Genomic DNA, 21112 nt, shown 5'->3' with positions numbered 1-21112 from the left:
ATGTAAACCGGTTAAGAACTGATTGATTATGAGTGTTTGGTGGATTTAACTGCCTGAAATGAATGAATTAAGTAAAAAACAAGTTTAGGAAGAATTGGATCATTTTGCAGAACACATCTCTGTAGTTGAGAATTGCTCTTGCCTTTAATGATGTAAAGATGTAAATACAAATTGCTACACGTACAATATATTTTAGGTTTGCTTTAAATGTAATGGTATTGCTACTGATGCCTTAATGTTAGAGAAATGGCTAAAAAAGAAAACATTGCGCAAAACAGTGTGCATGTGGATGTTCGACTCTGCCACAGGAAAGACAGCGACTGATGTTTCCCTAGCAACTTTCAGTGTTTTGTATCACTGCTAAACACTACAGCAAAACCGCATAAGGATTGCTTCAGTGAGGTTCTCTTTACTTAGTCTCAGAAAACAGTTTTTGTTGCTCTGTGGTTAGAGGAAAATGCAGTGATAGTATCGTCATAACCTAAGAAGAATTAACAGATTCACATTTAAATTCAAGGAACCCAATCTCCCCATCAAAGATAAAATAATACGGATATTGCTGGAATCGTGCATTATAGGAGTTCATTCTCACTGTGTTAACCACAGCTATAAATTAGATGTTGCCTCAGAGTGTAACTGGTTTCCCACAGAGCTGTTCACATCTTGTTTGCCTCTGATCATGTTTCCAGTGGTCAAATCGTGGTCAGTGCTGGATCTAAAATTATCTAAGCCCTCTATACCCAGACATGCTTCCATTACCCTTGACCTTTTCTTCACGTGAAATTTGATGTTAATTAGTGTGATTGCCAGATTTTTTTTTTACACAAACCAGTCTCTTCTTTTTATGAGCTTCTTGAAAGTGATTACTCAATTAGATAGCAGGGCACCAATTTTTAGAGAAACAGTCTTTTCTTTGTACAAAGTCTGTGGCCATCTGGAATTTAATTCAAACTGACAAATGCTCACATAAACCCTCTTTTACCACATAAGTCTGTCAAGAATCTGAGCCGCTTATGCCGTAGAAAAATTACTGTCCCCTTTTAATTTGGACCTGAAATGTAAAGATGTGTGTATAACCCAAATGCAGTAGAACAACTGGGGAAATAGCTGGAATATCTATCAAAAACAACTTGACCCATCCAGCAACGAAGCAGCAAGCAGCAACATAGTGAAAGTGAAAGTCTAAATGAAAAATCTTTGAAAACCAGAACAAAGATTGGAGTCATGACATCCAATTTTCTGTACTCATCTGATAGTAATTGAAAACTCACACTTTGTTTTTTATTGAAACAAAACTCTGCAAAATGAGGGTGCATGCAGGAAGTGCTAAGGAAGGATTCAGGGTCACATAACTACAGAAATAAAGCTGAAGTGATTACAGGTAAAATGGTGAGGAAGGAAATTTCAAGGGCAGGCAGGCTTGCCAATGGAAAAATGATATGAGCATGAAAAACTGCTGGACATTCTTCCATTGTAGAAATGGGAATATGACTGTGTGATTGGGCAGGAGAGGCTTATTGGCTGTTTATACTGTTTATGAACATCTGTGTTCTCTAATGGAAGGTGAGTCGATCATGGCTGATTGATGGGCGAGTAGTAAACTCTTGGAAAGCGCACAGGTATTCACACTATGAAAAAAAGAACAGGAACCTACCTCAATATTATCTATTGGCACCTGATTATTACAACCCCAATTCTAATGGAGTTGGGATGTTGCGTTTAACAATCATACATGTCAATATGGAGAATATGTGTTCGCAAGGCACAGAAGAAGCTGTTCTGCATAGGAACTGGTCATACTTGAGACGCACACCTAACACTGACATGTCAATGACAAGGACGCAACAAGAAATGAAGAAACAGAGAGGACTTAAATACATAGACATGGTTTATGGAGACATGGTGAACAGCTGGGTGACACACAGGCAACAGAAAGGCTGATGAGACATAGGGGAGGGAACAACAGGTGAAATCAATGGACAATCAGGACAAGTTACACAGGGAAAAAGTCAAGACTAAATCAATACGAAACATCAAAAGCACATAAACCTAACACTTGGTTAGAGCACAATTTTTTTTTCTTCAGAAAATAAACACTCTTTTTTTCTCATCCTTTTTACTCTCGAGTTGATTTTCTTCCTGTATGTCTATTGAAACGGGTCATTCATCTACAGAATGCTGTCACTGTGATCTTTTGAATATGAATGAATGATGAAGTCTAGCACTCCAGAGAGGCTGGAAAGGAAATGAGTCATATGAAATGCAAGTCAATTAAGGTAATTTAGAATGATAGTCCTTTTTTTTTCTTTTTACTCCAGTTTTGTCATGACAAAGAGGCTGATGAGATTTTTCTTCTCATGCTGCTACACATTTGCATAATTATGACAGATTAAAAAAAATCAATTGAGTAGAAATATACATTTTATACATTTTGCTTGGGAGCATAAGTTGCCAGTCCACATGTGGTGGCTAGTATTAATAGTTTTTAAACTTATGAATATTGTTTGGACTGACAGTCTCTCTCTCTCTCTCTCTATATATATATATATATATATATATATATATATATATATATATATATATATATATATATATATATATATATATATATATATATATATATATATATATATATATATATATATATATATATATATATATATATATATATATATACATATATATGTATATGTATGTATATATATACATATATATATATATATATATATATATATATATATATATATATATATATATATATATATATATATATATATATATATATATATATATAGGTATATATGCGTTATCCTATTGTGAGGACATTTGTGTGCATCATTTTGGGAATACAGACGCATCATTCAATTGATTTGCAAACTTTGTGCAACGTTCAATATTTGGGTCCTGCAGCTCGATCTTTATGTTTATAAATGGTACTGACGGTCAAACGATTCAAGTTGTATTCACGTGCAACGCTCACCACTTTCTCACGCGCATCAAGCTTTGTTATTATTGCCACGCGTTTCAAATGAAATGGCTTGCCACTTCCTTGGACCTCCCACACTAGAAGCCTTTGACTTTTCACCAACCATATTGAATAATGGATGCACGAGATATTTAATGATAAAAATGAAAAAGGTTCTTTGCGCACTGGAGATACGTTCACGCACTTGCGCACTGCAACGAACTAGGCAGAGGAAGGTAGATGCTGGGTGAGCTGAGCTCTCACAGCGCCAGGCGTCGGTATTAGCGGCGGAAAGAAGCACTACTCGGAAAAAGGCGCGCAATACAAAATTGAACTTACGAACATTTTTCGACATAAATGCAATTTGCAGACATGTTTGTATGTACCGTTGTTCGTAACTCGAATGTTCGTAAGTAGGGGAGCGTCTGTATTTTGAAGGGAATACAAACTCATCCAACCCTCGATATTGACTGAAAGTCAGTGTGTAGGCGGGGCAAAAAGAGCCAACCCGGGAGAAGAAAGGTATCAAAATGTCAAACAAAATTAGAATTAAGTTTAGTGTTAGGTTCGATTAAACGTATTTTTGAGTGTGTCTGCATCGTAATCCAAGTTCATTTAAATTTGTTTATGTTTTGTTACAAATGCGTTGCCATGCAAAAATGTTCTCCCTTTATTGTGTTTATTTTTTGCAGGTTATGGAAACTAACAACAATAAAACTGTTTTAAATGTCAATTATTTGATTGATTATGCATATGAGTTATATTGAGATGCATTGCAAAATATTTATCTCATCCCATCTCATTTTCTGAACTGCTTTATCCTCATTAGAGTCGTGGGGGGTGCTGGAGCCAATCCCAGCTGTCTCCGGGCCAGAGGCGGGGGACACCCTTAATCGGTGGCTAGCCAATTGCAGGGCACAAGGAGACGGACAACCATGCACGCTTACACTCATACCTAGGGGCAATTTAGAGTGTCCAATCAGCCTACCATGCATGTTTTTGTAATGTGGGAGGAAACCGGAGTACCCGGAGGAAACCCACGCAGGCCCAGGGAGAACATGCAAACTCTACAGATGGACATGACCTGGATTTCAACCCAGGACCCCAGAGCTGTGAGGCCGACGTGCTAACCACTCACGACACCGGGCCGCCCCATTGCAAAATATTGTACTTTTTATTTAAACAAGACTCACTTAAGTAGCTTTTAGGGGATATTATTCACTTTTTCTTCTCACTTCCTTTTACGATCAAATGAAATGAAAATCCTAATCTGATTGATTTCCATCTGTTTCACAATCAGAGACAACATGGGAGAGACCCTCAAGTGCTCCTGGGACTCCAAAATCCTCCCTGCGTGAGAAGAACTCTCTTCCTAAAGGTTCGATATTCCGTATGTTTGTCCGAACTCTGTGTCATCTCATATCCATCCATCTTTTTTGACCCAAGACAAGGAATTCTACTATAATTCCACCATTGTACAAAGCATCCTCTCAAGCCACACCACACACAGAAACAGACACTTCCAGGGAACTAATTTTAGCTGTAGCTTCAACTACAGAACCAAAGGGCCCTTTGTCAATTTTTGGCTCTATCTTTTCCCCAAAGGCTGATGAACACAAAATAGCCTAGTGGCATTGGAAGATGTTTTCAATCCAACTGCTGAAAGTTGCTCCCATTCACATCTATTGGCTCAAATTGAAATATAACTCATGTCCTTGTCATTACTGTTTTTCGCTTTTACTCCACAACAAGAGGGAAAAATTGTCCATTCAGTCATTCATTTATTTTCAACACCGCTTTTCTTAGTCAGGGTCGTGGGATACTGGAGCCTATCCTAGCTGCCTTCAGGCGAAAGACAGAGTACAGTGGTACCTCTACATACGAGCACCCCTACATACGAGCATTTCGAGATACGAGTAAAATTTCGAGTAAATAATTATCTCTAGATACGAGAAAAATGTCGAGATGCGAGAAAGCCAGGTGGCCAAGACATGAGAGGCTGTTTATCATTGTAGCGCACTGTCTTTTTTGCCGCATCTCTTTCGTGTATAATAGATATCTACGAGCACTGTGCGGAGCGTTGCATTTTCCCATGTTTTTCCCCCGTTAGTCAATGCATAATACAAAGTGAACAACAATGGATCCAAAGCAAACAGGTGGAATGAAGAGTTGTGCAAAGAAGAGGCGAACGATGACAATCAATAGTAAGCGCGAAATAATTGAAAAATATGAGAGTGGAGTACGTGTCACAAAGCTTGCTCGTTGTCATGGATGATATCGTGTCACTTGGAAATTCCTTGGGGCTGGAGGTTAATGAGGCAGATGTGAATGGCCTAATCGCCGAGCACCACAAGGAACTCATGACACAGGATTTAATCGAGCTCCTGGAGAGTGAACATTTGTTACGGGAACTCAGTAGCGAGGAGGAGGTGGAAGAGCGTCACCGCCTGGCTAATAAGGATATCACAGACATGCTAGCGAAGTGGCAAGAGTTTTCGGATTTTGTAGAAAAGAGGCACCCTGACAAGCTGGCAAGTGGTCGCGCGTTATCGTATTGTGAGGACATATGTGTGCGTCATTTTTGAAATATTTTGAAGGGAAGGCAAAAACAAACAACCCTTGATGCGTTCCTTTTAAAAACTCCTGAACGTCAGGGTGGAGTCAACCCGGAGAACAAAGGTAAAAAAAATATAACAAAATTAGAATTCAGTTTTGTGTAAAGTTACATTAAACGTATGTTTGAGTGTGTCTGTATATATTAATCCAAGTTAATTTAAATCTGTTTGTTTTGTTACGAGTGAGTTGCCGTGGAATAGCCCCCCCCCCCTCTCTGTCCCTCTCTCTACCCTCCACGAAATCCGTCTAATTTTAGTTCTATTTAACACATTTTATTACTATTAAACCACTAGTTATGTGTTACTTTGTTAATAGATGGCGAATTAGAAGAAATAAAACCTTTTTTTCCAATCCAATATCCTGTTTTGGGTGTTTTTTCAGAGGGTTGGAACGAATTAATTAGTTTCTAGTTTATTTCAATGGGAAACGTTCGTTCGAGTTAAGAGAATATCGACATACGAGCTCAGTCCCGGAACGAATTAATCTTGTATGTCGAGGTACCACTGTACACCCTAAACTGGTCACAATCGCACTGCCACCAAGAATCAATCCCATGTTGCCAGCACCCAAGTGGGGCGAAAGAACCACTGCATCATTGGGTAGCTAACACAGTATTCATAAAATAAATCAATTTGAGTTCAGAATTCAGCAAGGTTTTGTATGAATTGATATTAAAATGCAACTTTTTTTTGTTCAATACACTCCAACAATATAAAAAATGTTAAAGAATAACTCTGTTGATCAGCATGTGGTCTACCAAGAAAATTTACAAACGCATTCATGTTACGGTCGTAGTAGTTAAAAACGTTAAAAGTTAAAAACGCTCACTTTAACTTTTTGACCAATTAACACCAGATATTTAAAAACTGTACAGTATTTGTTTCTGAAGGCCTGGTGTCAGTATTCATTCTAGTAGTAAATCAGATTAGTTTTCACTGAGGGGTGGACGCTTCCAAAGGTGCCCTTTGTCAATTATTATGTTCATAACCTTTATGGACAGTTTATTTAGTCAGAGGTAAGGATTTGAGGGGTTTGCTGGTGATGTGGTTATGTTGGCTTCATGAAGTCATGACCTTTAACTCTTAATGAAGTGGTTTGTGTAGCATAGCGGCTCCCCAACATTGACAGGAGCCAGATGCTGTGGCTCAGGCGTCTAATTAAGATGCATCCCTGCTGAGGTGTTTTGGCCACTTCCCAATAAGAGGAGGCCCCGGGGATGACCTAAAACACGCTGGTGAGATTCACTCGCCTGACTTCGCTCCGGGCAGGTCCAGCTCAATTCCCCCTCAGTGGTGGTATGATTGTGTGTGTGAATGGTCGTCTGTCTCTCTGTGTGCTCTACAGCTGACTGGCAACCAGTCTAGGGTGTAGTTGGGTTTTCGCCCAAAGTCATCTGGGATAGGCTCCAGCAACCCCCGCTACCCTTGTGAGGATATGCGGTCCAGAAGTACAACATTAAGTGGTAATCAACAAAAAGAAACTGAAAGAACAAGAAAATTTGGCAAAAGAGTAATATATTTAGTTAGTTTTTTCCGAAGTGTTCCCTCCAGTTCCATATTCTTTATTGTTTTATTGTCTCATATCACCTGTTATGTTGTAAAAACGATATCCTTATTGTTGTGCAAATATGGATTACATTTGATTCTGAGTTTCTTGATAATTTTCTCTTCTGGTTGCAGTAATGTGAAAGAAAATACATCCAAGTGCAATAAAGTTATATATCTCCACAGTGAACGGTTTTCACTCCAATGGGAGTCCCCCGCACCATCCAGAACCTCCACACAACAATATGGGCCGGAAATTCAGTACTGATCCACAGGTAAAATACTACCAAGTTAAAAAATAAAAAAAGGTTCCACATTTTTTTTAAAATTCATGATGACTTTAACGACAGTCAATATGAATTGTAACAGGGTGCAAAGTGAAAAAAATAAAAGACCAGTTTCAACAACTATTGTGCTTGAGTGAAATGTAGGTATTATTTGCCATGAGAGGTGATTACGTATATGTTGTTATGAGGTTATTTTTCCTTTAGTCTGGCCTCTATACTTTTAAAAGCATTTGTATGCTTTAAAAAAAAAGTCTCCATAGTATGTGTGTGAATTGATTGTAGTTTGCCTTTGGTCCCTGTGCTTATTCGTGTTTTCTCCAGCGGTTCCAAATTCCAATCACATTTAAAAACAAAAATGCCTGTTATGTTAATCAAGAACTAAATTTCCCAGAAGTGTGAATATGAATATTTGTTGTAAGGTAGTACACCCAGCCGTGTATGGTTTTGATTTTGGTCATCATAACATATCTACATGTGATAAATTGTGTCATAGTCTGATGAAGCCAGGGTTAACTTTGGCCATAATTATATTCAAAATCATTCTTTGGGGCATTGTTTTTCTCCTTGCAACTGGAACATTACAGAAGGTGGAGTAATTAATTAACATTTCCAGTTACGTAGCAGTTAATGTTAAGCACAAACCCCTCAGTCGTCTGCTATCGTATCCTTACAATTTGGACAAAACCAATATTCATCAGTCCAATAGTGTATCTCATTCTCAAGATACGATTTTTTAGAAGAGCAGCCTGGTGAAAAAGTGGTTAGCACGAGGGTTCGATCCCAGGTAGGTTCGCACTGTGTGAAGTTCTGCCCGGGATTGCATGGCTTTTCTTCGGGTACTCTCAGACCTAAAAACATGCATACTAGGGTGGGTGAACACTCAAATTAGGTATGAGTGTGAGCGTGAATGGTTGTCCGTCTCCTTGTGCGATTGGCTGGCCAGAGATTCACGGTGTCCCCTGCCTGGTGCCCACAGTTAGCTGGGATAGGCTCCAGCACACCCCATGACTCTTGTGAGGATAAGCGGTTCGGAAAATTAATGAATGAATATTTTAGAACAGGGGTGATCAAAATTTTTGGCTCCTAAGATCTACTTTTCAAGGAGTTAACCTTCCATGATTTACATTTTTTACAGGACGCTGACAAAGCTCAGCAATTATGTATTGATTGCATTATCATTACATTGGAGTGAAAATCCACTTTCGATTCATGCTAAAGCTTACTTTAGGAGTATGCCAAAAAAGAGCCTAGCTAAGGAAACCGACAAAGGGGAGAGATCAAAATGTTATTGTCGTGAGATCTACCAATAGTACCTTGGCGATCTACCAATAGTTCCTTGGGGATCTACCGGTAGATTACGATGTACGTAATGGGCACCCCTGTTTTAGAAGAACTGCATGGTTTTTCGAACTCCATGCTTTTCATCTCGTAATTCATTGTTTTCAAATAACCACAAATATGTAAACTAAAACCTTACAGCTTTTATAGTACTGACATAACCACATCTTTTTAAATTAATAATTAAAATTTCAGTAGCTCCTTATTTAAAGACGAACTCATACTCTTATTTTTGATAAAGACGATGAATAATGATTTTCCACATTAAAAATCCCTATTGATTTTCACATGAATTATCCCTTTTCTTTTTCCTTTCCCGCCTACACTATCTGTTAGATGCAATTAAAAATCCACCTACCAAGATTTTTATTTCTCTCCTGCTAGTCACATCCAGTCATAAACAAATTAAAAGAGTCTTCTTGTCCTGTTTGTTGGTTTATTGTGTTTTTTTTTCTTATTACGGTTTTGTGTATATGGCGCAATCGACTCCCAGTGTTAGTGCACGTGATCATTCCATTTTTTCTAGTTGCAGCAAAATAGACTTCTAATACACTTCCAAGCGTTCCCATGAAAATTACAAAGACAACGCTATGTGATCAGTGATTAGAAAAGTGTATACAACGGTGGAAAGGAGTTAAATGGTAAACTGGTATTGGCTACATGAGGAATCTCTATAAAATACAACTGAATGTAAGAATGTCATCCGGAGGGGAAAAAAACCCTCATGGCAGATTTCAAATGATTTCCCCCAAATTGTATAAATTAACAAAAACTCAAGCTAACTGAAAATAGAATTAAAAAATGTTGGCCAGCGTAATAATGGGAGCCTGTCGAAAGAGCATTGACATTAATGCGGATGAAGAAATAATATTTTTACAAAAAAGTAAAATACTGTAAAAACAAAGAAATAACTAAGGCACACCTTCATTTCTTTGCTCACCAATGCACACACTCACTTGCTCACGCCCTCACTTGCATCATGCATATCCACAGAAACGAGCTCCAGACAGATGGTAAAGGAGCTCAACAGCATAACAACTGTGTGAGAGTGGGTATGAATGTGGAGCAGTCATGTCTGAGATGGATAATGGACGGTTTGACAGACCATCCTTCCTCTTTCTTCAGAGCCCAGGACCTACAACGCCCACCAGGAAACAGAACAAGGAGACCACAGTGACGGTGAGTGGGAACACTATCTTCAGTAAATATCAACTAAAACATTTAATATCAAGCAGGGAATCTTTTTCAAATTTGGAAAGAATGCAGATTGTACTGTTGGGATCTTCTTTCCACCCACCATTATAGCTGTACTATATCACCTATGTGAGTGTCATTAAAATTAAAGTAAATTCCTTCCACTTGGCTTTGGTCAAAGCATATACTATTTTTTTTATTATTGTGTCTTTCCTCCCATTTCTACTGTTTCTGGTGCTTTTTTCAGTTGCTATTTTACAAAGAATGCAACAATATTTTCTCTATTCAGCATCCACTTCATATGTCAGTTTTGCTAAAAATGACAGAAATACTGTTCCCAAGACTTTTTAAAGTTCAAATATGTTTGTGTTTTGTAGAGTTTTCTTTTCCAGCTGCATGACTTTGCATAGAAAACTAAGCTAATGCATAGCAGATTTTTCGAATCAAAATTCGTCAGATGCATCGTTAAATGTGCTTTACTTAGAACCAGATCTGAGGACTGAGGTTAAAACAACAAATCTACATCTAAGTCAGAAAGACCTTTGATGAAACAGACACGGCAGTAAATCACTAGGGCTTTGGCTGAAACTCTCTATATATGCATTAAGCAGGAGTTCATGTGGTAAGCTAAGTTACTAAAAGCCAAAGGCATTACGTCACAAAATTGTTGTTTTACTGAACAGGCTGTCAACAACAACACAAGTCTTTCTGCGGTTAGGTGTCCATTCTGATCTAAATTAAGTCATCTGTTGCCACTAAAAGCGATTTTGAATGAGAGGGCTTGGCAGTGAATAAAACTGTTTCACTGCCATTGATTGCAATCGCATCTCATCTCATTTTCTGAACCGCTTTATCCTCATTAGGGTCATGGGGGTTCTGGAGCCTATCCCAGCTGACTTTGGGCCAGAGGCGGGGGACACCCTGAATCGGTGGCCAGCCAGTCGCAGGGCAGAAGGAGATGGACAACCATGCACACTCACAACCATACCTAGGGGCAATTTAGAGTGTCCAATTAGCCTACCATGCATACTTTTGGAATGTGGGAGGAAACCGGAGTACCCGGAGGAAACCCACACAAGCCAGGGGAGAACATGCAAATTCCACACAGGTGGACCCACCCTGGATTTGAACCCAGGACCCCAGAGCTGTGAGGCCAACGCGCTAACCACTCGCTCCACCGGGCCGCCTAATTGCAATTGACGTCCAATTAATTTGAAGTCAGAATGGCTCCCACTAAGTAATCTTAGTGGAACAGCCTTGTTTAAAGAATCTTTGGCAGAAATAGACTTTATCAAGATCTGATATGTTTTCATCAGTAACTTTCAGAAGATAACTTTACATTAAGCTCAAGTTAAAAATAAATGTATTGTTTTTTTTTCCATTACAGATGACTAAAAAACATTCATGTGAACACAATATTTACCATAACACAACTGGGCACTGTGCTACAGCTTCTAGTCCCCACTAAGTTTTATTTGAAATTGTCTTTTGAATCATGCACAAAGGCCGTCAGTTTTCATTCCGAATTTCAATATTCATGTTTTCTTTAATTCAATATTCATCTTCCGAACTATTTAGGATGTTCACATCCAACTGTTGTCTTGAGATCTTAGTTAATGGTATAACTATGTTTCAAAATGTAATGAATTTCTCTAGATTGATCATAACTCTGTGGTTATTAATGAGCTCTTTACAACAAAATCCAAAAGATTTAATCAGACAGCTGAAGGCTGAGGAAGGTTTTCTTTGAGCATCAGTATTTTCAAAGTAGTCTTAAAGGCTCAGTGATGGATGCTCAGAGGGTGAGAGCCACTAAAGTCTCTCAGCCTTCTACAAGGATAGAGTGAGTACATAATTTTCTCTGACTCAGGCTTTTCTAAAGTTGTGTTTGTCAAATAAATGTGTTGCTATAGCAACTAAAGTTACGACTGAGCATGTGGACATTTAAATTTGATAGCATGTAGTATAGTAATGCTGTAGACATTTCAAGCAATGCTACAACAGCCATTTTGCCATCAGAAAATATCACATATGCAATTGCGACATAATGCAACATTAAAGACTGTTATATATACCAAATGCTAATGTAGAGTAGGGCTCTCAAACAATTAGGGTAATTTGATAGATGATTAATTACTGATTATTTTGTGATTAGTCGACTAATTGGCTCATATCTAATATATAACTCTTGACCTAACATTTTGGCTGCAGTAGAATAATAAATTATAAACTAGGCTCTACGAAAAGTTGGACTCCAATTTTTTTGCAACTACCATTGTTTTCAAAGAAAAAAACTGATGTTTGCAATAATCTTATTTTGATTGACTTTATTCCAAACCTTCAGAAACCAAAGAATATTTACTTCAAACAGAAGAATTCTAACATTTTTATCTAGCTGACTAATGTCTCGAAATGATTAATTGATTATGAAAATGAAACTGTGAATTAATTTGATAATCAATGTGATTTTGATTCGTCGTGGCAGCCCTAAATAAATCAGGGTGTACCCCGCCTCCTGTCCATCGTCAGCCGAGACTCCATCACCCCAACGGCCCTCATGAGAAAAAGCTGTACATGATTAGATTAACTATTAATTATTCATCCCGTACTCGGAATTAATGTCTTCTTTTGTTGTGTGGCCTAGAGCTTAAAAACAAGCAAAGGACAACCTAAACTTGATCCTATTTTGCTTATTTAACTTAATATTAATGGTAAGCCGGACCATCATGCAACAAGCTTATGACCCTTGTGACCTTGTATTAACTTTGAAGTTCTGTGTGCCTTTAAAGACCCATTTTCTATCTTACAGTTTAGTCAAATTCAAAAGTGGATGATTGCTAGGGAGTTTGACGTCTGACACAGTACTTGACAGAACTAATGTTCAGTGATTGACAGACATAGGATTTTCAGGACCAATACTGATTATTATTTTTATTATTAGTGTACTAGTTATCCCCTAAGTGAAATCATGAACAACATCATTAACAGTCACATTTTAAATATCATGAGCATGTAGTCACATTACCTCATTGTCAGCCTCCAACTTGCTACACTGCTTTTTTTGTCATTTGCATTTAATTTTTCCAAATTTGATTTTGCATGAATTATCCATTAATTTGCCCTCTGTTTGACACTTTCTTGCGGTGTCTTTCTCTTTTCAGATTAATTGTGTGACAATTCCTTTGTCGACCTCCATGTCAGAACAACAGCTGCTTAAACCAAATGAATGGAGTTACTGTGACTACTTCTGGGTGAGTTCACCATTGTTTAAAAAGTAACTCTTTTGGTTCTTAACTAAAGTTCAAATAATAACTCGTCAAAATTCTAACCAAAAATATCACAATAAAATCAAATATTTTATGCTTAGAAAATCCATCTCCCCTAACCCATGAACGCAGACATGTCAAGAACCGCTTTAAGTCTGTTTACATTAACTCTCCTTCCTCTGTTTCACCAAATAACATTCTGTGCGGCAATGTGGATATATGCAACATTGCATCCGTTCATCTTTCATTGTTAATCTTTCCACGCTATGCATGTTGGGAAATATTGTTGGCTTTTGAGCTTGGCAGATAATTTATTGAGTCAATGTAGAGCAGGGGTACCTATGGCTCAGGAGCCATATGCGGCTCTTTTGATGGTTTCATATATTATATCAAATATGAAAACCTCTGGTGAAAGCACTCAGTCCCGAACGCACCAATAGGAGCATCACGTCGGCACTGTGGCATTGACACTACCTCAAGTCCCCCTTAAATCATGTGTTGTTGTTTCTTAATTTAGATCTTTCTGCATGCATACTCTCACTGATACTCATTGATTAGCAACAGTGTAGCAATGTTGTCAAAATAATTCAGAGACTTTTGTTCTTTAAAAGTGACAAAATGACTAAAAAAATGCACACATGGTCATTTATTTTTAAATTCTGAGTATGGTTCCCAAGGACCCCTGATCTAGAGGGACAGAAAAAAATTCGGCTCGGCCGAATGATTTGGAAGTTGCCGTTTCCTGGAGTGTAATCTCTACCATGTGTAGTGGAAATGCACTATAGTCTACTTTGTGTACACTTCATATCTACATAATGTTTTTTTGTTCTAATTCATCTGTCAAACACACTCAATCCCAGTTCCAATGAAGTTAGGACGTTGTCTTAAATATGAAAACAGAATACATTGTTCTGTAAAATATTTATTAACTCATTCATTTTCCATACGAATTATCCTTACAAGGGATTGTGGGGGTGCTGGAGTCTATCCCAGCCAAATATGGGCACCAGGCGGTGGACACCCTGATTGGTGAGCTGCCAATTGCAGGGCACAAGGAGACGGACAACAATTCACCCTCAAACTCATACCTAAAGGCCATTTATAGTGTCGAACCAGCCTACTACTGTCATCTTATATATTCATTTCTTATGTATTGATTATTTATTTGTCCGTCTGTTGTTATTTGTGCACTCTGTGGTAAAAGCTTTAAATCTCATTATACTTGTATAATGACAATAAAAGCATTCAATTCAATTCAATCCTTCACCACTTTGCGGCTTCAGTACATTGCTTTTTTTCATATTATGTATCCAAATCAAAAATGTTAATAAAAATGTCAAAATCCACGCTGAAACTCGCAAGCAGAAGACACTTCCCTGTCTTCCACTGGCCACTCAGAAAACAGTGGACTGTCACTCAACTCAGCTCCGGAGAAGAAAAATGGCGGGCAGCGACTGGTAGACGTTGCTTTTATTCAGAAATAGAGCTCTCTGAGCGGACTGTACGGCAGGGAGCCTAGGTCGACCTTACAGCGGATGCCGTCGCCTTTATCCAAAAATAGAGCTCTCTGTGTGGACGGCCAGGAGCCCTGGGGTAGCGGAGCTGATGGTGGAATTTCCCAGAAATGTTTCAAAGTGCAAGCTCCGGGCAACCTTACGTTGGACACCGTCATCTTTATCTGAAAATAGAGCTTCTTGGTCCCTGCATAGTGTTAGACGATATTTAGATTTTAATACATTACAGTCTTTTCATGTCTATAACTAACATTTAATAAATACACTTCTTGATAATTGTATTTGTGTTCAGAACAGTTTGGCAGAGACACTAACCACTCACCCACTACTTTGATAGAATTGTATCATAATAAGTCTCAGAGTGCATCTCTAATTGCCATGGTGACCCTGAGTCTCTTAGTTGCATTGTAGTGTTTACACATTTTTTAAACTCCCTTACAATTTCCTACTGAATGTGTACTTTGTTGTTCAGCCACAAGATAGTGGATAGTGAATATTGATATGGAAGGTTCTTTTTTCAACTTTTCATTCATTCATTGACCATTCCGCTTAACCACACAATGGTCGGGAATGTGCTGGAGCCTATCCAAGCCAACTTTGGACGGTAGGCGAGGGGTACTGGGTCGTTTGGTTGCCGGTCTTTTGGTCGCCGGTCTTTTGGTCGCCCGGAAGGTTATTGATAATTGCCATTTAAACCGTTGCTCAAATTCCCTAAATACAAACTGCAAATTATTATTTAGTCATACTTAATGCCCTATTAATTATTAGGCTAAAGAAAAGCTCCAAATTTCCCATACTTTTATTGTGTTTTGATGGAGAACTTGTCAAGACCCTGACTGACGTCCCTTCCTAAGGGGACAACTCATGTACATACAAACTCTTATACACTCACACGTCCGCTCAGTGAAACTGCTCAGGGCCATTGTTGGCTTTTATTGATGCGTAGACCGTGTTGTTTTACCTTGTTTTGTCGCCGGTCTTTTGGTCGCCCGTAGTTTGGGTCTGGGCGACCAAAAGACGGCGACCAAAAGTCCGGCGACCAAAAGTCCAGCGACCAAAAGACGGCGACCAAAAGACCGGCGACCAAACGACCGCACATGAGGCGAGGGACACCCTGAATTGGTTGACAGCCAATCGCATGGCACAATAAGACAAACAATCATTCTTGCTGATGCACATACCCATAGGCAATTTCGAATGCTCAGTCAGCTTACCATACATCTTTTTGGGACATGGGAGGAAACCGGAGCACCCGGAGTAAACACATGCAAACACCACACAGGGAATGCGGAACCCACCAAGGATTTAATCGTCTATCTCAGAACTGTGAGTCTTCTGTGCTAACTACATATCTGATCATTGTGCCACTGCCTTTTTCATTTGAATAAAGTAAAGTATCGCCGGTATTGCTCTTATGAAAAATATATAATGAGGTTATGGAAATTACAGCCATCATAGTGTATAATTTTATTTGATGATGGACATTTTTATTGCGTAATAGGGTATACAGTGGTACCTCGTGGTACGACATGCTCGTGGTACGACGAAAATTTCGATCGAATAATTCGCTCGCGATACGATTAAAATTTTGAGATGTGACCAAGCCAGGTGGACATGACATGAGAGGCTGTTTATCATTGAAGCGCACTGTCTTTTTTGCCGCATCTCTTTCGTGTATAACTACGAGGACTGAACGATTTATTCAGACGAGTTTCGACCAGGAAACGCACAACGCGCATCCACGGGCAAAAAGAAGGATTTCTGGGTAATTAAGTATACTCGTGCACACAACACCCATAGGCAATGGCACCCTTTCTCAGAATAAAACTTCATTATCCACAATCAATACGTGGGTAAGCTCAGCTATTGCATTTCCTGTTATTCTTTCTAAGAAAAGAAGCTCCCGAGATTGCTCATTCAAGCCTATTTCTCGTTGGCAAGTGGTCGTGGGTTATCATATTGTGAGGACATTTTTCCTCATCCTCACATGCATCATTTTCGGAATATTTTGAAAGAAATACAACAGCAAACAGCCCATCGATAGCGAACGTGAGGGTGGAGGCGTGGCAAACCGCTATCCCGGAAAACGACGGTAACAAAAGATTAAGACAAAATTAGAATTCAGTTTTGTGTAAAGTTACATTAAACGTATGTTTGAGTGTGTCTGTATATATTTATCCAAGTTAATTTAAATTTGTTTGTTCGTTTACGAGTGGCGTGGATAAAGTCCCCCCGAACAGCCCCCTCCGCCTCCGTGTGTGTCGTTGTCTCTCCCCTCCGCGAAATGCGTCTAATTTTACATCTATTAAACATATTTTATTACTATTAAACCACTCATTATTTATTACTTTGTCAATATATGGCGAATTAGAAGAAATAAAACATTTTTTCCAATCCAATATCCTGTTTTTGGTGTTTTTTCAGAGGGTTGAAACGAATTAATTTGTTTTCAATTCATTTCAATGGGAAACGTTCGCTCGAGTTACGAAAAGCACGACATACAATCTCAATCTCGGAACGGATTACGATCGTATGTCGAGGTACCACTGTATACATACATTAATGTGCGGTAACATCCTTGCTACACTCTAAAACACCCTTGTCTTTATGTTGCTACTTGATTCTGAATTTAAGCACTGATAAAACCATTAACTACGCTGAGGTGTGACATTCTCATGTTTACTGCAAAGTGTTTGCTCAAAGCATTTCTTGTGTGCTTGCTGTATTTATCTTTTAGACTGATAAGAAGGACCCCCAGGCCAACAACTACATTACTGGGTTTGAAGTCTTATTGCAAAAACAGCTTAAAGGAAAACAAATGCAGAAAGAGATGGCTGAATTTGTACGAGAGAGGTACTTTCTTTTTCTTTAGCTTCATTTCCCCTTTTTTATGTGTCATTCTATCATTAACATGAAAACTGCATGGTTTCCTCATGTGGTTTCCTCTTTATCCGCTTATCACCTTATTGCATGACACAGTCATTGAGTGAGTTGTGCAAACACACAAGTTATGAAAATCTTTACATCTCTCTCAGGATAAAAATAGAGGAGGAATACTCCAAGAACCTCTCCAAACTTTCCCAGATCCCTCTAGGAATCCAGGAGGAAGGGTGAGTTACTCACTCCTGAGTTCTTCTGTTAAAAAGAAATCGAAATCTCCTCTCCCTCGTGACAGTTTTGCAGACACAGTAAAAGCAAATGTCAGTTCTTAGAAAGTTATTTTGGGAGATAAATCAAATTATTTCCAGTTTTTTTTGTTTTGTTTTTACAACAGCAGTTTCCCAAGAAAGAAAAAAAAATGTCCCCTTTTTTTCAATTCTTCTCCAGTTCAGCTGTTTAGACATTGAGAATGACACTATGCAATTAAGGGTATATACAATAATCCCTTGAATATCGCGGTTAATGTAGACCAGACATGGCCACGATAAACAAAAAACCGCAAAGTAGGATCACCCTAATTATTGCTACCACAAAACGTGTTTTCCCGCCTATACAAAAATACAAGTACAATTATGAAAAAGTGTATTTTTATTGAATATTACAGCTATAAGAATCTCAAAAGACTGTATTAATATCTAAATATTATATATATATATATATGTATGTATATGTATATATACACATTATATTTAGTTATTAATAGTCTTTGGAGATTCTTATAGCTGTAATATTCAATAAAAATACACTTTTTCATAATTGTACTTGTACTGTATTAATATCTAAATATAATGTATATATGTATGTGTATATATATATATATATATATATATATATATATATATATATATATAAATGAGGAGGCTGATTACGTAATCATAATCATTTCATATAGAACCTCTGTCAGCCCACACTCATAAAAGTGTAGTACAATACTACCATTATATTTCTCACTCAAGTCAACTCTGTTGTCAGGAAGGACAATTGCTGTTTTGTTGGTTCGGTTCGGTCATTTGACTTTCTCCAGCCCAGCACCAGCCGTCAATATTTCTTTCTGACTTCACAATTTGTTTGATAGCAATGGATATGATCAATTTGTTTAATTTTACAATTGTGCGAATTAGCGGTATCTGTCAATTTGAAATTGTTTAAAGTGGGGGAGGATCATTTCTCCCTAAGATGCATTCTTTTATTTACATGGCATTGTCATTGTAGTTACTATGTAGTATCATCATATACTGGATATGAAACTTCTACGACATGTTGGGTAATCGCAGTCATGACATAATTAATTTTTCTCCGGACATTGTGGCCCGATTGCATTAGATTGACATATTTCCCCGGTGCTGGAAAATATGTTTAGTACTGATACAAAATAAAACTTCAAGTTTCCATGCCAAACAAAGCACTATTGTCAACGGGGATCACGGAATCTGTCAATACTTTCCATTTTCATGAACAAAGACAAACTCATGCGACAATTCAATTTTAATTACTATTTGTTCTATGATAAAACAACAAAAAATAAAGGTAACATGTATCCATTGTTTTTATCATAAGTTTTAGTCATGATGGGATGTGCCATCTTTATGTTTTTGTGGAACTCACGTTATTGCGAGATTGCACCTGAATTTGCGTGTTCTCGTGAGGTGATTTCCTATGTCTGATTGTCACAGACATTCTTAACTGGTGGAATGTTGCCTGTGACATTTTCATAGTCGTGATGCAGATGCAACACAGCCGCTCCTTGTATATTTCCTGGGTCACACGAGTGTTCAAGTGACCCACAATGCACAGAGCACAAAGTGAAAACTCACGCTAGCATAGGGAGAACATGCAAACACCCCAAAGTTTGGCCAGAGCTTGGGACTGAAACCTAATTTACAAATCTCTGAGCAAGTCAAAAACACTTTTTTAAATCATCATATTTTTAATTATCTTCTTTTTAAGTAAGGTAATGTAGATACTTATATAATTGAATCACAAGTCAAGTAATTTATTTACTTATTCACACAAGTTTCAAATTTGAAAGACAAAAGATAATTATCAATAGTTCATAGTTATCAATATTCACTGATATTTTTTCTTTTTTAAAATCTTGATAACAATTGTTGTCATATTGCCGAGGCCTAGTTGGAACGGTACTCGGCCGTTTGGTCGCCGGACTTTTGGTCGCCGGACGTTTGGTCGCCCAGAAGGTTATTGATAATTACCATTTAAAATTGTTGCTCAAATTCCCTAAATACAAACTGCAAATTATTATTTAGTCATACTTAATGCCCTATTAATTATTAGGCTAAAGAAAAGCTCCAAATTTCCCGTACTTTTATTGTGTTTTGTTGGAGAACTTGTTAAGACCCTGACTGACGTCCCTTCCTAAGGGGACAACTCATGTACATACAAACTCTTATACACTCACACGTCCGTTCAGTGAAACTGCTCAGGGCCATTGTTGGCTTTTATTGATGCGTAAACCGTGTTGTTTTACCTTGTTTTGTCGCCGGACTTTTGGTCGCCGGACGTTTGGTCGCCGGTTGTTTGGGTCTGGGCGACCAAACGTCCGCGACCAAACAACCTTCGACCAAACGTCCGGCGACCAAACGGACGTTCACGAGTTGGAACTCTGTTCATCAATGGACTGGTTTATGCAGTGGTTGCAAGAATGGTAGCTTATTTAATTGTCATGCTTTATGTTTTTTATTTGAATAATATGCATCTCAAAAGATGAATGTTTCTGATTTATAATTAAAATATTTACTTTGTAGGTTTTTGATAGACAGTTGCACATATAGTGGTACCTCTATTTATGGAATTAATTGGTTCCAGAAGTGGTATCGTAACTTGGATTACGTTGAATTAGCATAATTCGTTCCACGATGTACGTTCCCCCTAAAACTTTTAAAAATGATAAACGTATACCAATTTTACATGAAATATGCACGAGTATGCAAATGTATTTATTTATGCAAAAAAGAGAAAAAGCAACAACAACAAAAAGATGGCGCTGTTCCCTCTTGTTCTACTCATTGGCTGCTATCCCTTCGCGGGCTAATTGCAGCACGCCAACCTTGGTTCCACCATGTAGACACAGCTTCCTGCTAGAAAAGGAGAGGCAAGCGAGGTGTTGGGAGATTGCCAATGGGAAAGCAACTCGAACTTGATCATTTAAAAAATGGATACAGAATGTGTATTTATATTTTATTTTCTATTTTCTATTTCATTTGCTTTTTTGTAACTTGGACATGGTTTTCACATCAGAGGTTTTCATAACCTGAATATTTTGTATATAGAAGCATTTGCAAGTAGATCATGGTTCCCGGACGTTTGGTCGAAAGACGTTTGTTCGACGAACGTCCGTTCGACGAACTGTCCGTCGACCAAACGTCCGTCGACCAAACGTCTTTCGACGAAACATCCGGTCACGGTAGAGTATACATTAATAGCGTTACCT

At 38.1% G+C, this 21112-nt stretch overlaps 1 protein-coding gene across 4 annotated transcripts in view; it reads left to right on the top strand.

Annotated features, from left to right (window-relative positions):
* The window catches only part of gas7b (growth arrest-specific 7b), a 55119-nt gene that overhangs the window by 22572 nt on the left and 11435 nt on the right, over positions 1-21112 (top strand). For 3 of the 4 annotated variants that reach the window (XM_077625321.1, XM_077625324.1, XM_077625323.1), the window contains exons 3-8: positions 4266-4343; positions 7312-7400; positions 9876-9929; positions 13106-13195; positions 17462-17577; positions 17760-17834. In XM_077625321.1, coding sequence (XP_077481447.1) covers positions 4266-4343; positions 7312-7400; positions 9876-9929; positions 13106-13195; positions 17462-17577; positions 17760-17834 — 502 coding nt within the window. The remainder of the gene's footprint in view (positions 1-4265; positions 4344-7311; positions 7401-9875; positions 9930-13105; positions 13196-17461; positions 17578-17759; positions 17835-21112) is intronic. The other variant, XM_077625322.1, reaches the window with a different exon arrangement.

This window comes from Stigmatopora argus, chromosome 18 (assembly GCF_051989625.1).
Source record: "Stigmatopora argus isolate UIUO_Sarg chromosome 18, RoL_Sarg_1.0, whole genome shotgun sequence".
Lineage (NCBI taxonomy): Eukaryota > Metazoa > Chordata > Actinopteri > Syngnathiformes > Syngnathidae > Stigmatopora > Stigmatopora argus.
The sequence above is the reverse complement of the archived record's forward strand: the minus strand, read 5'-3'. Positions and strand labels throughout refer to the sequence as shown.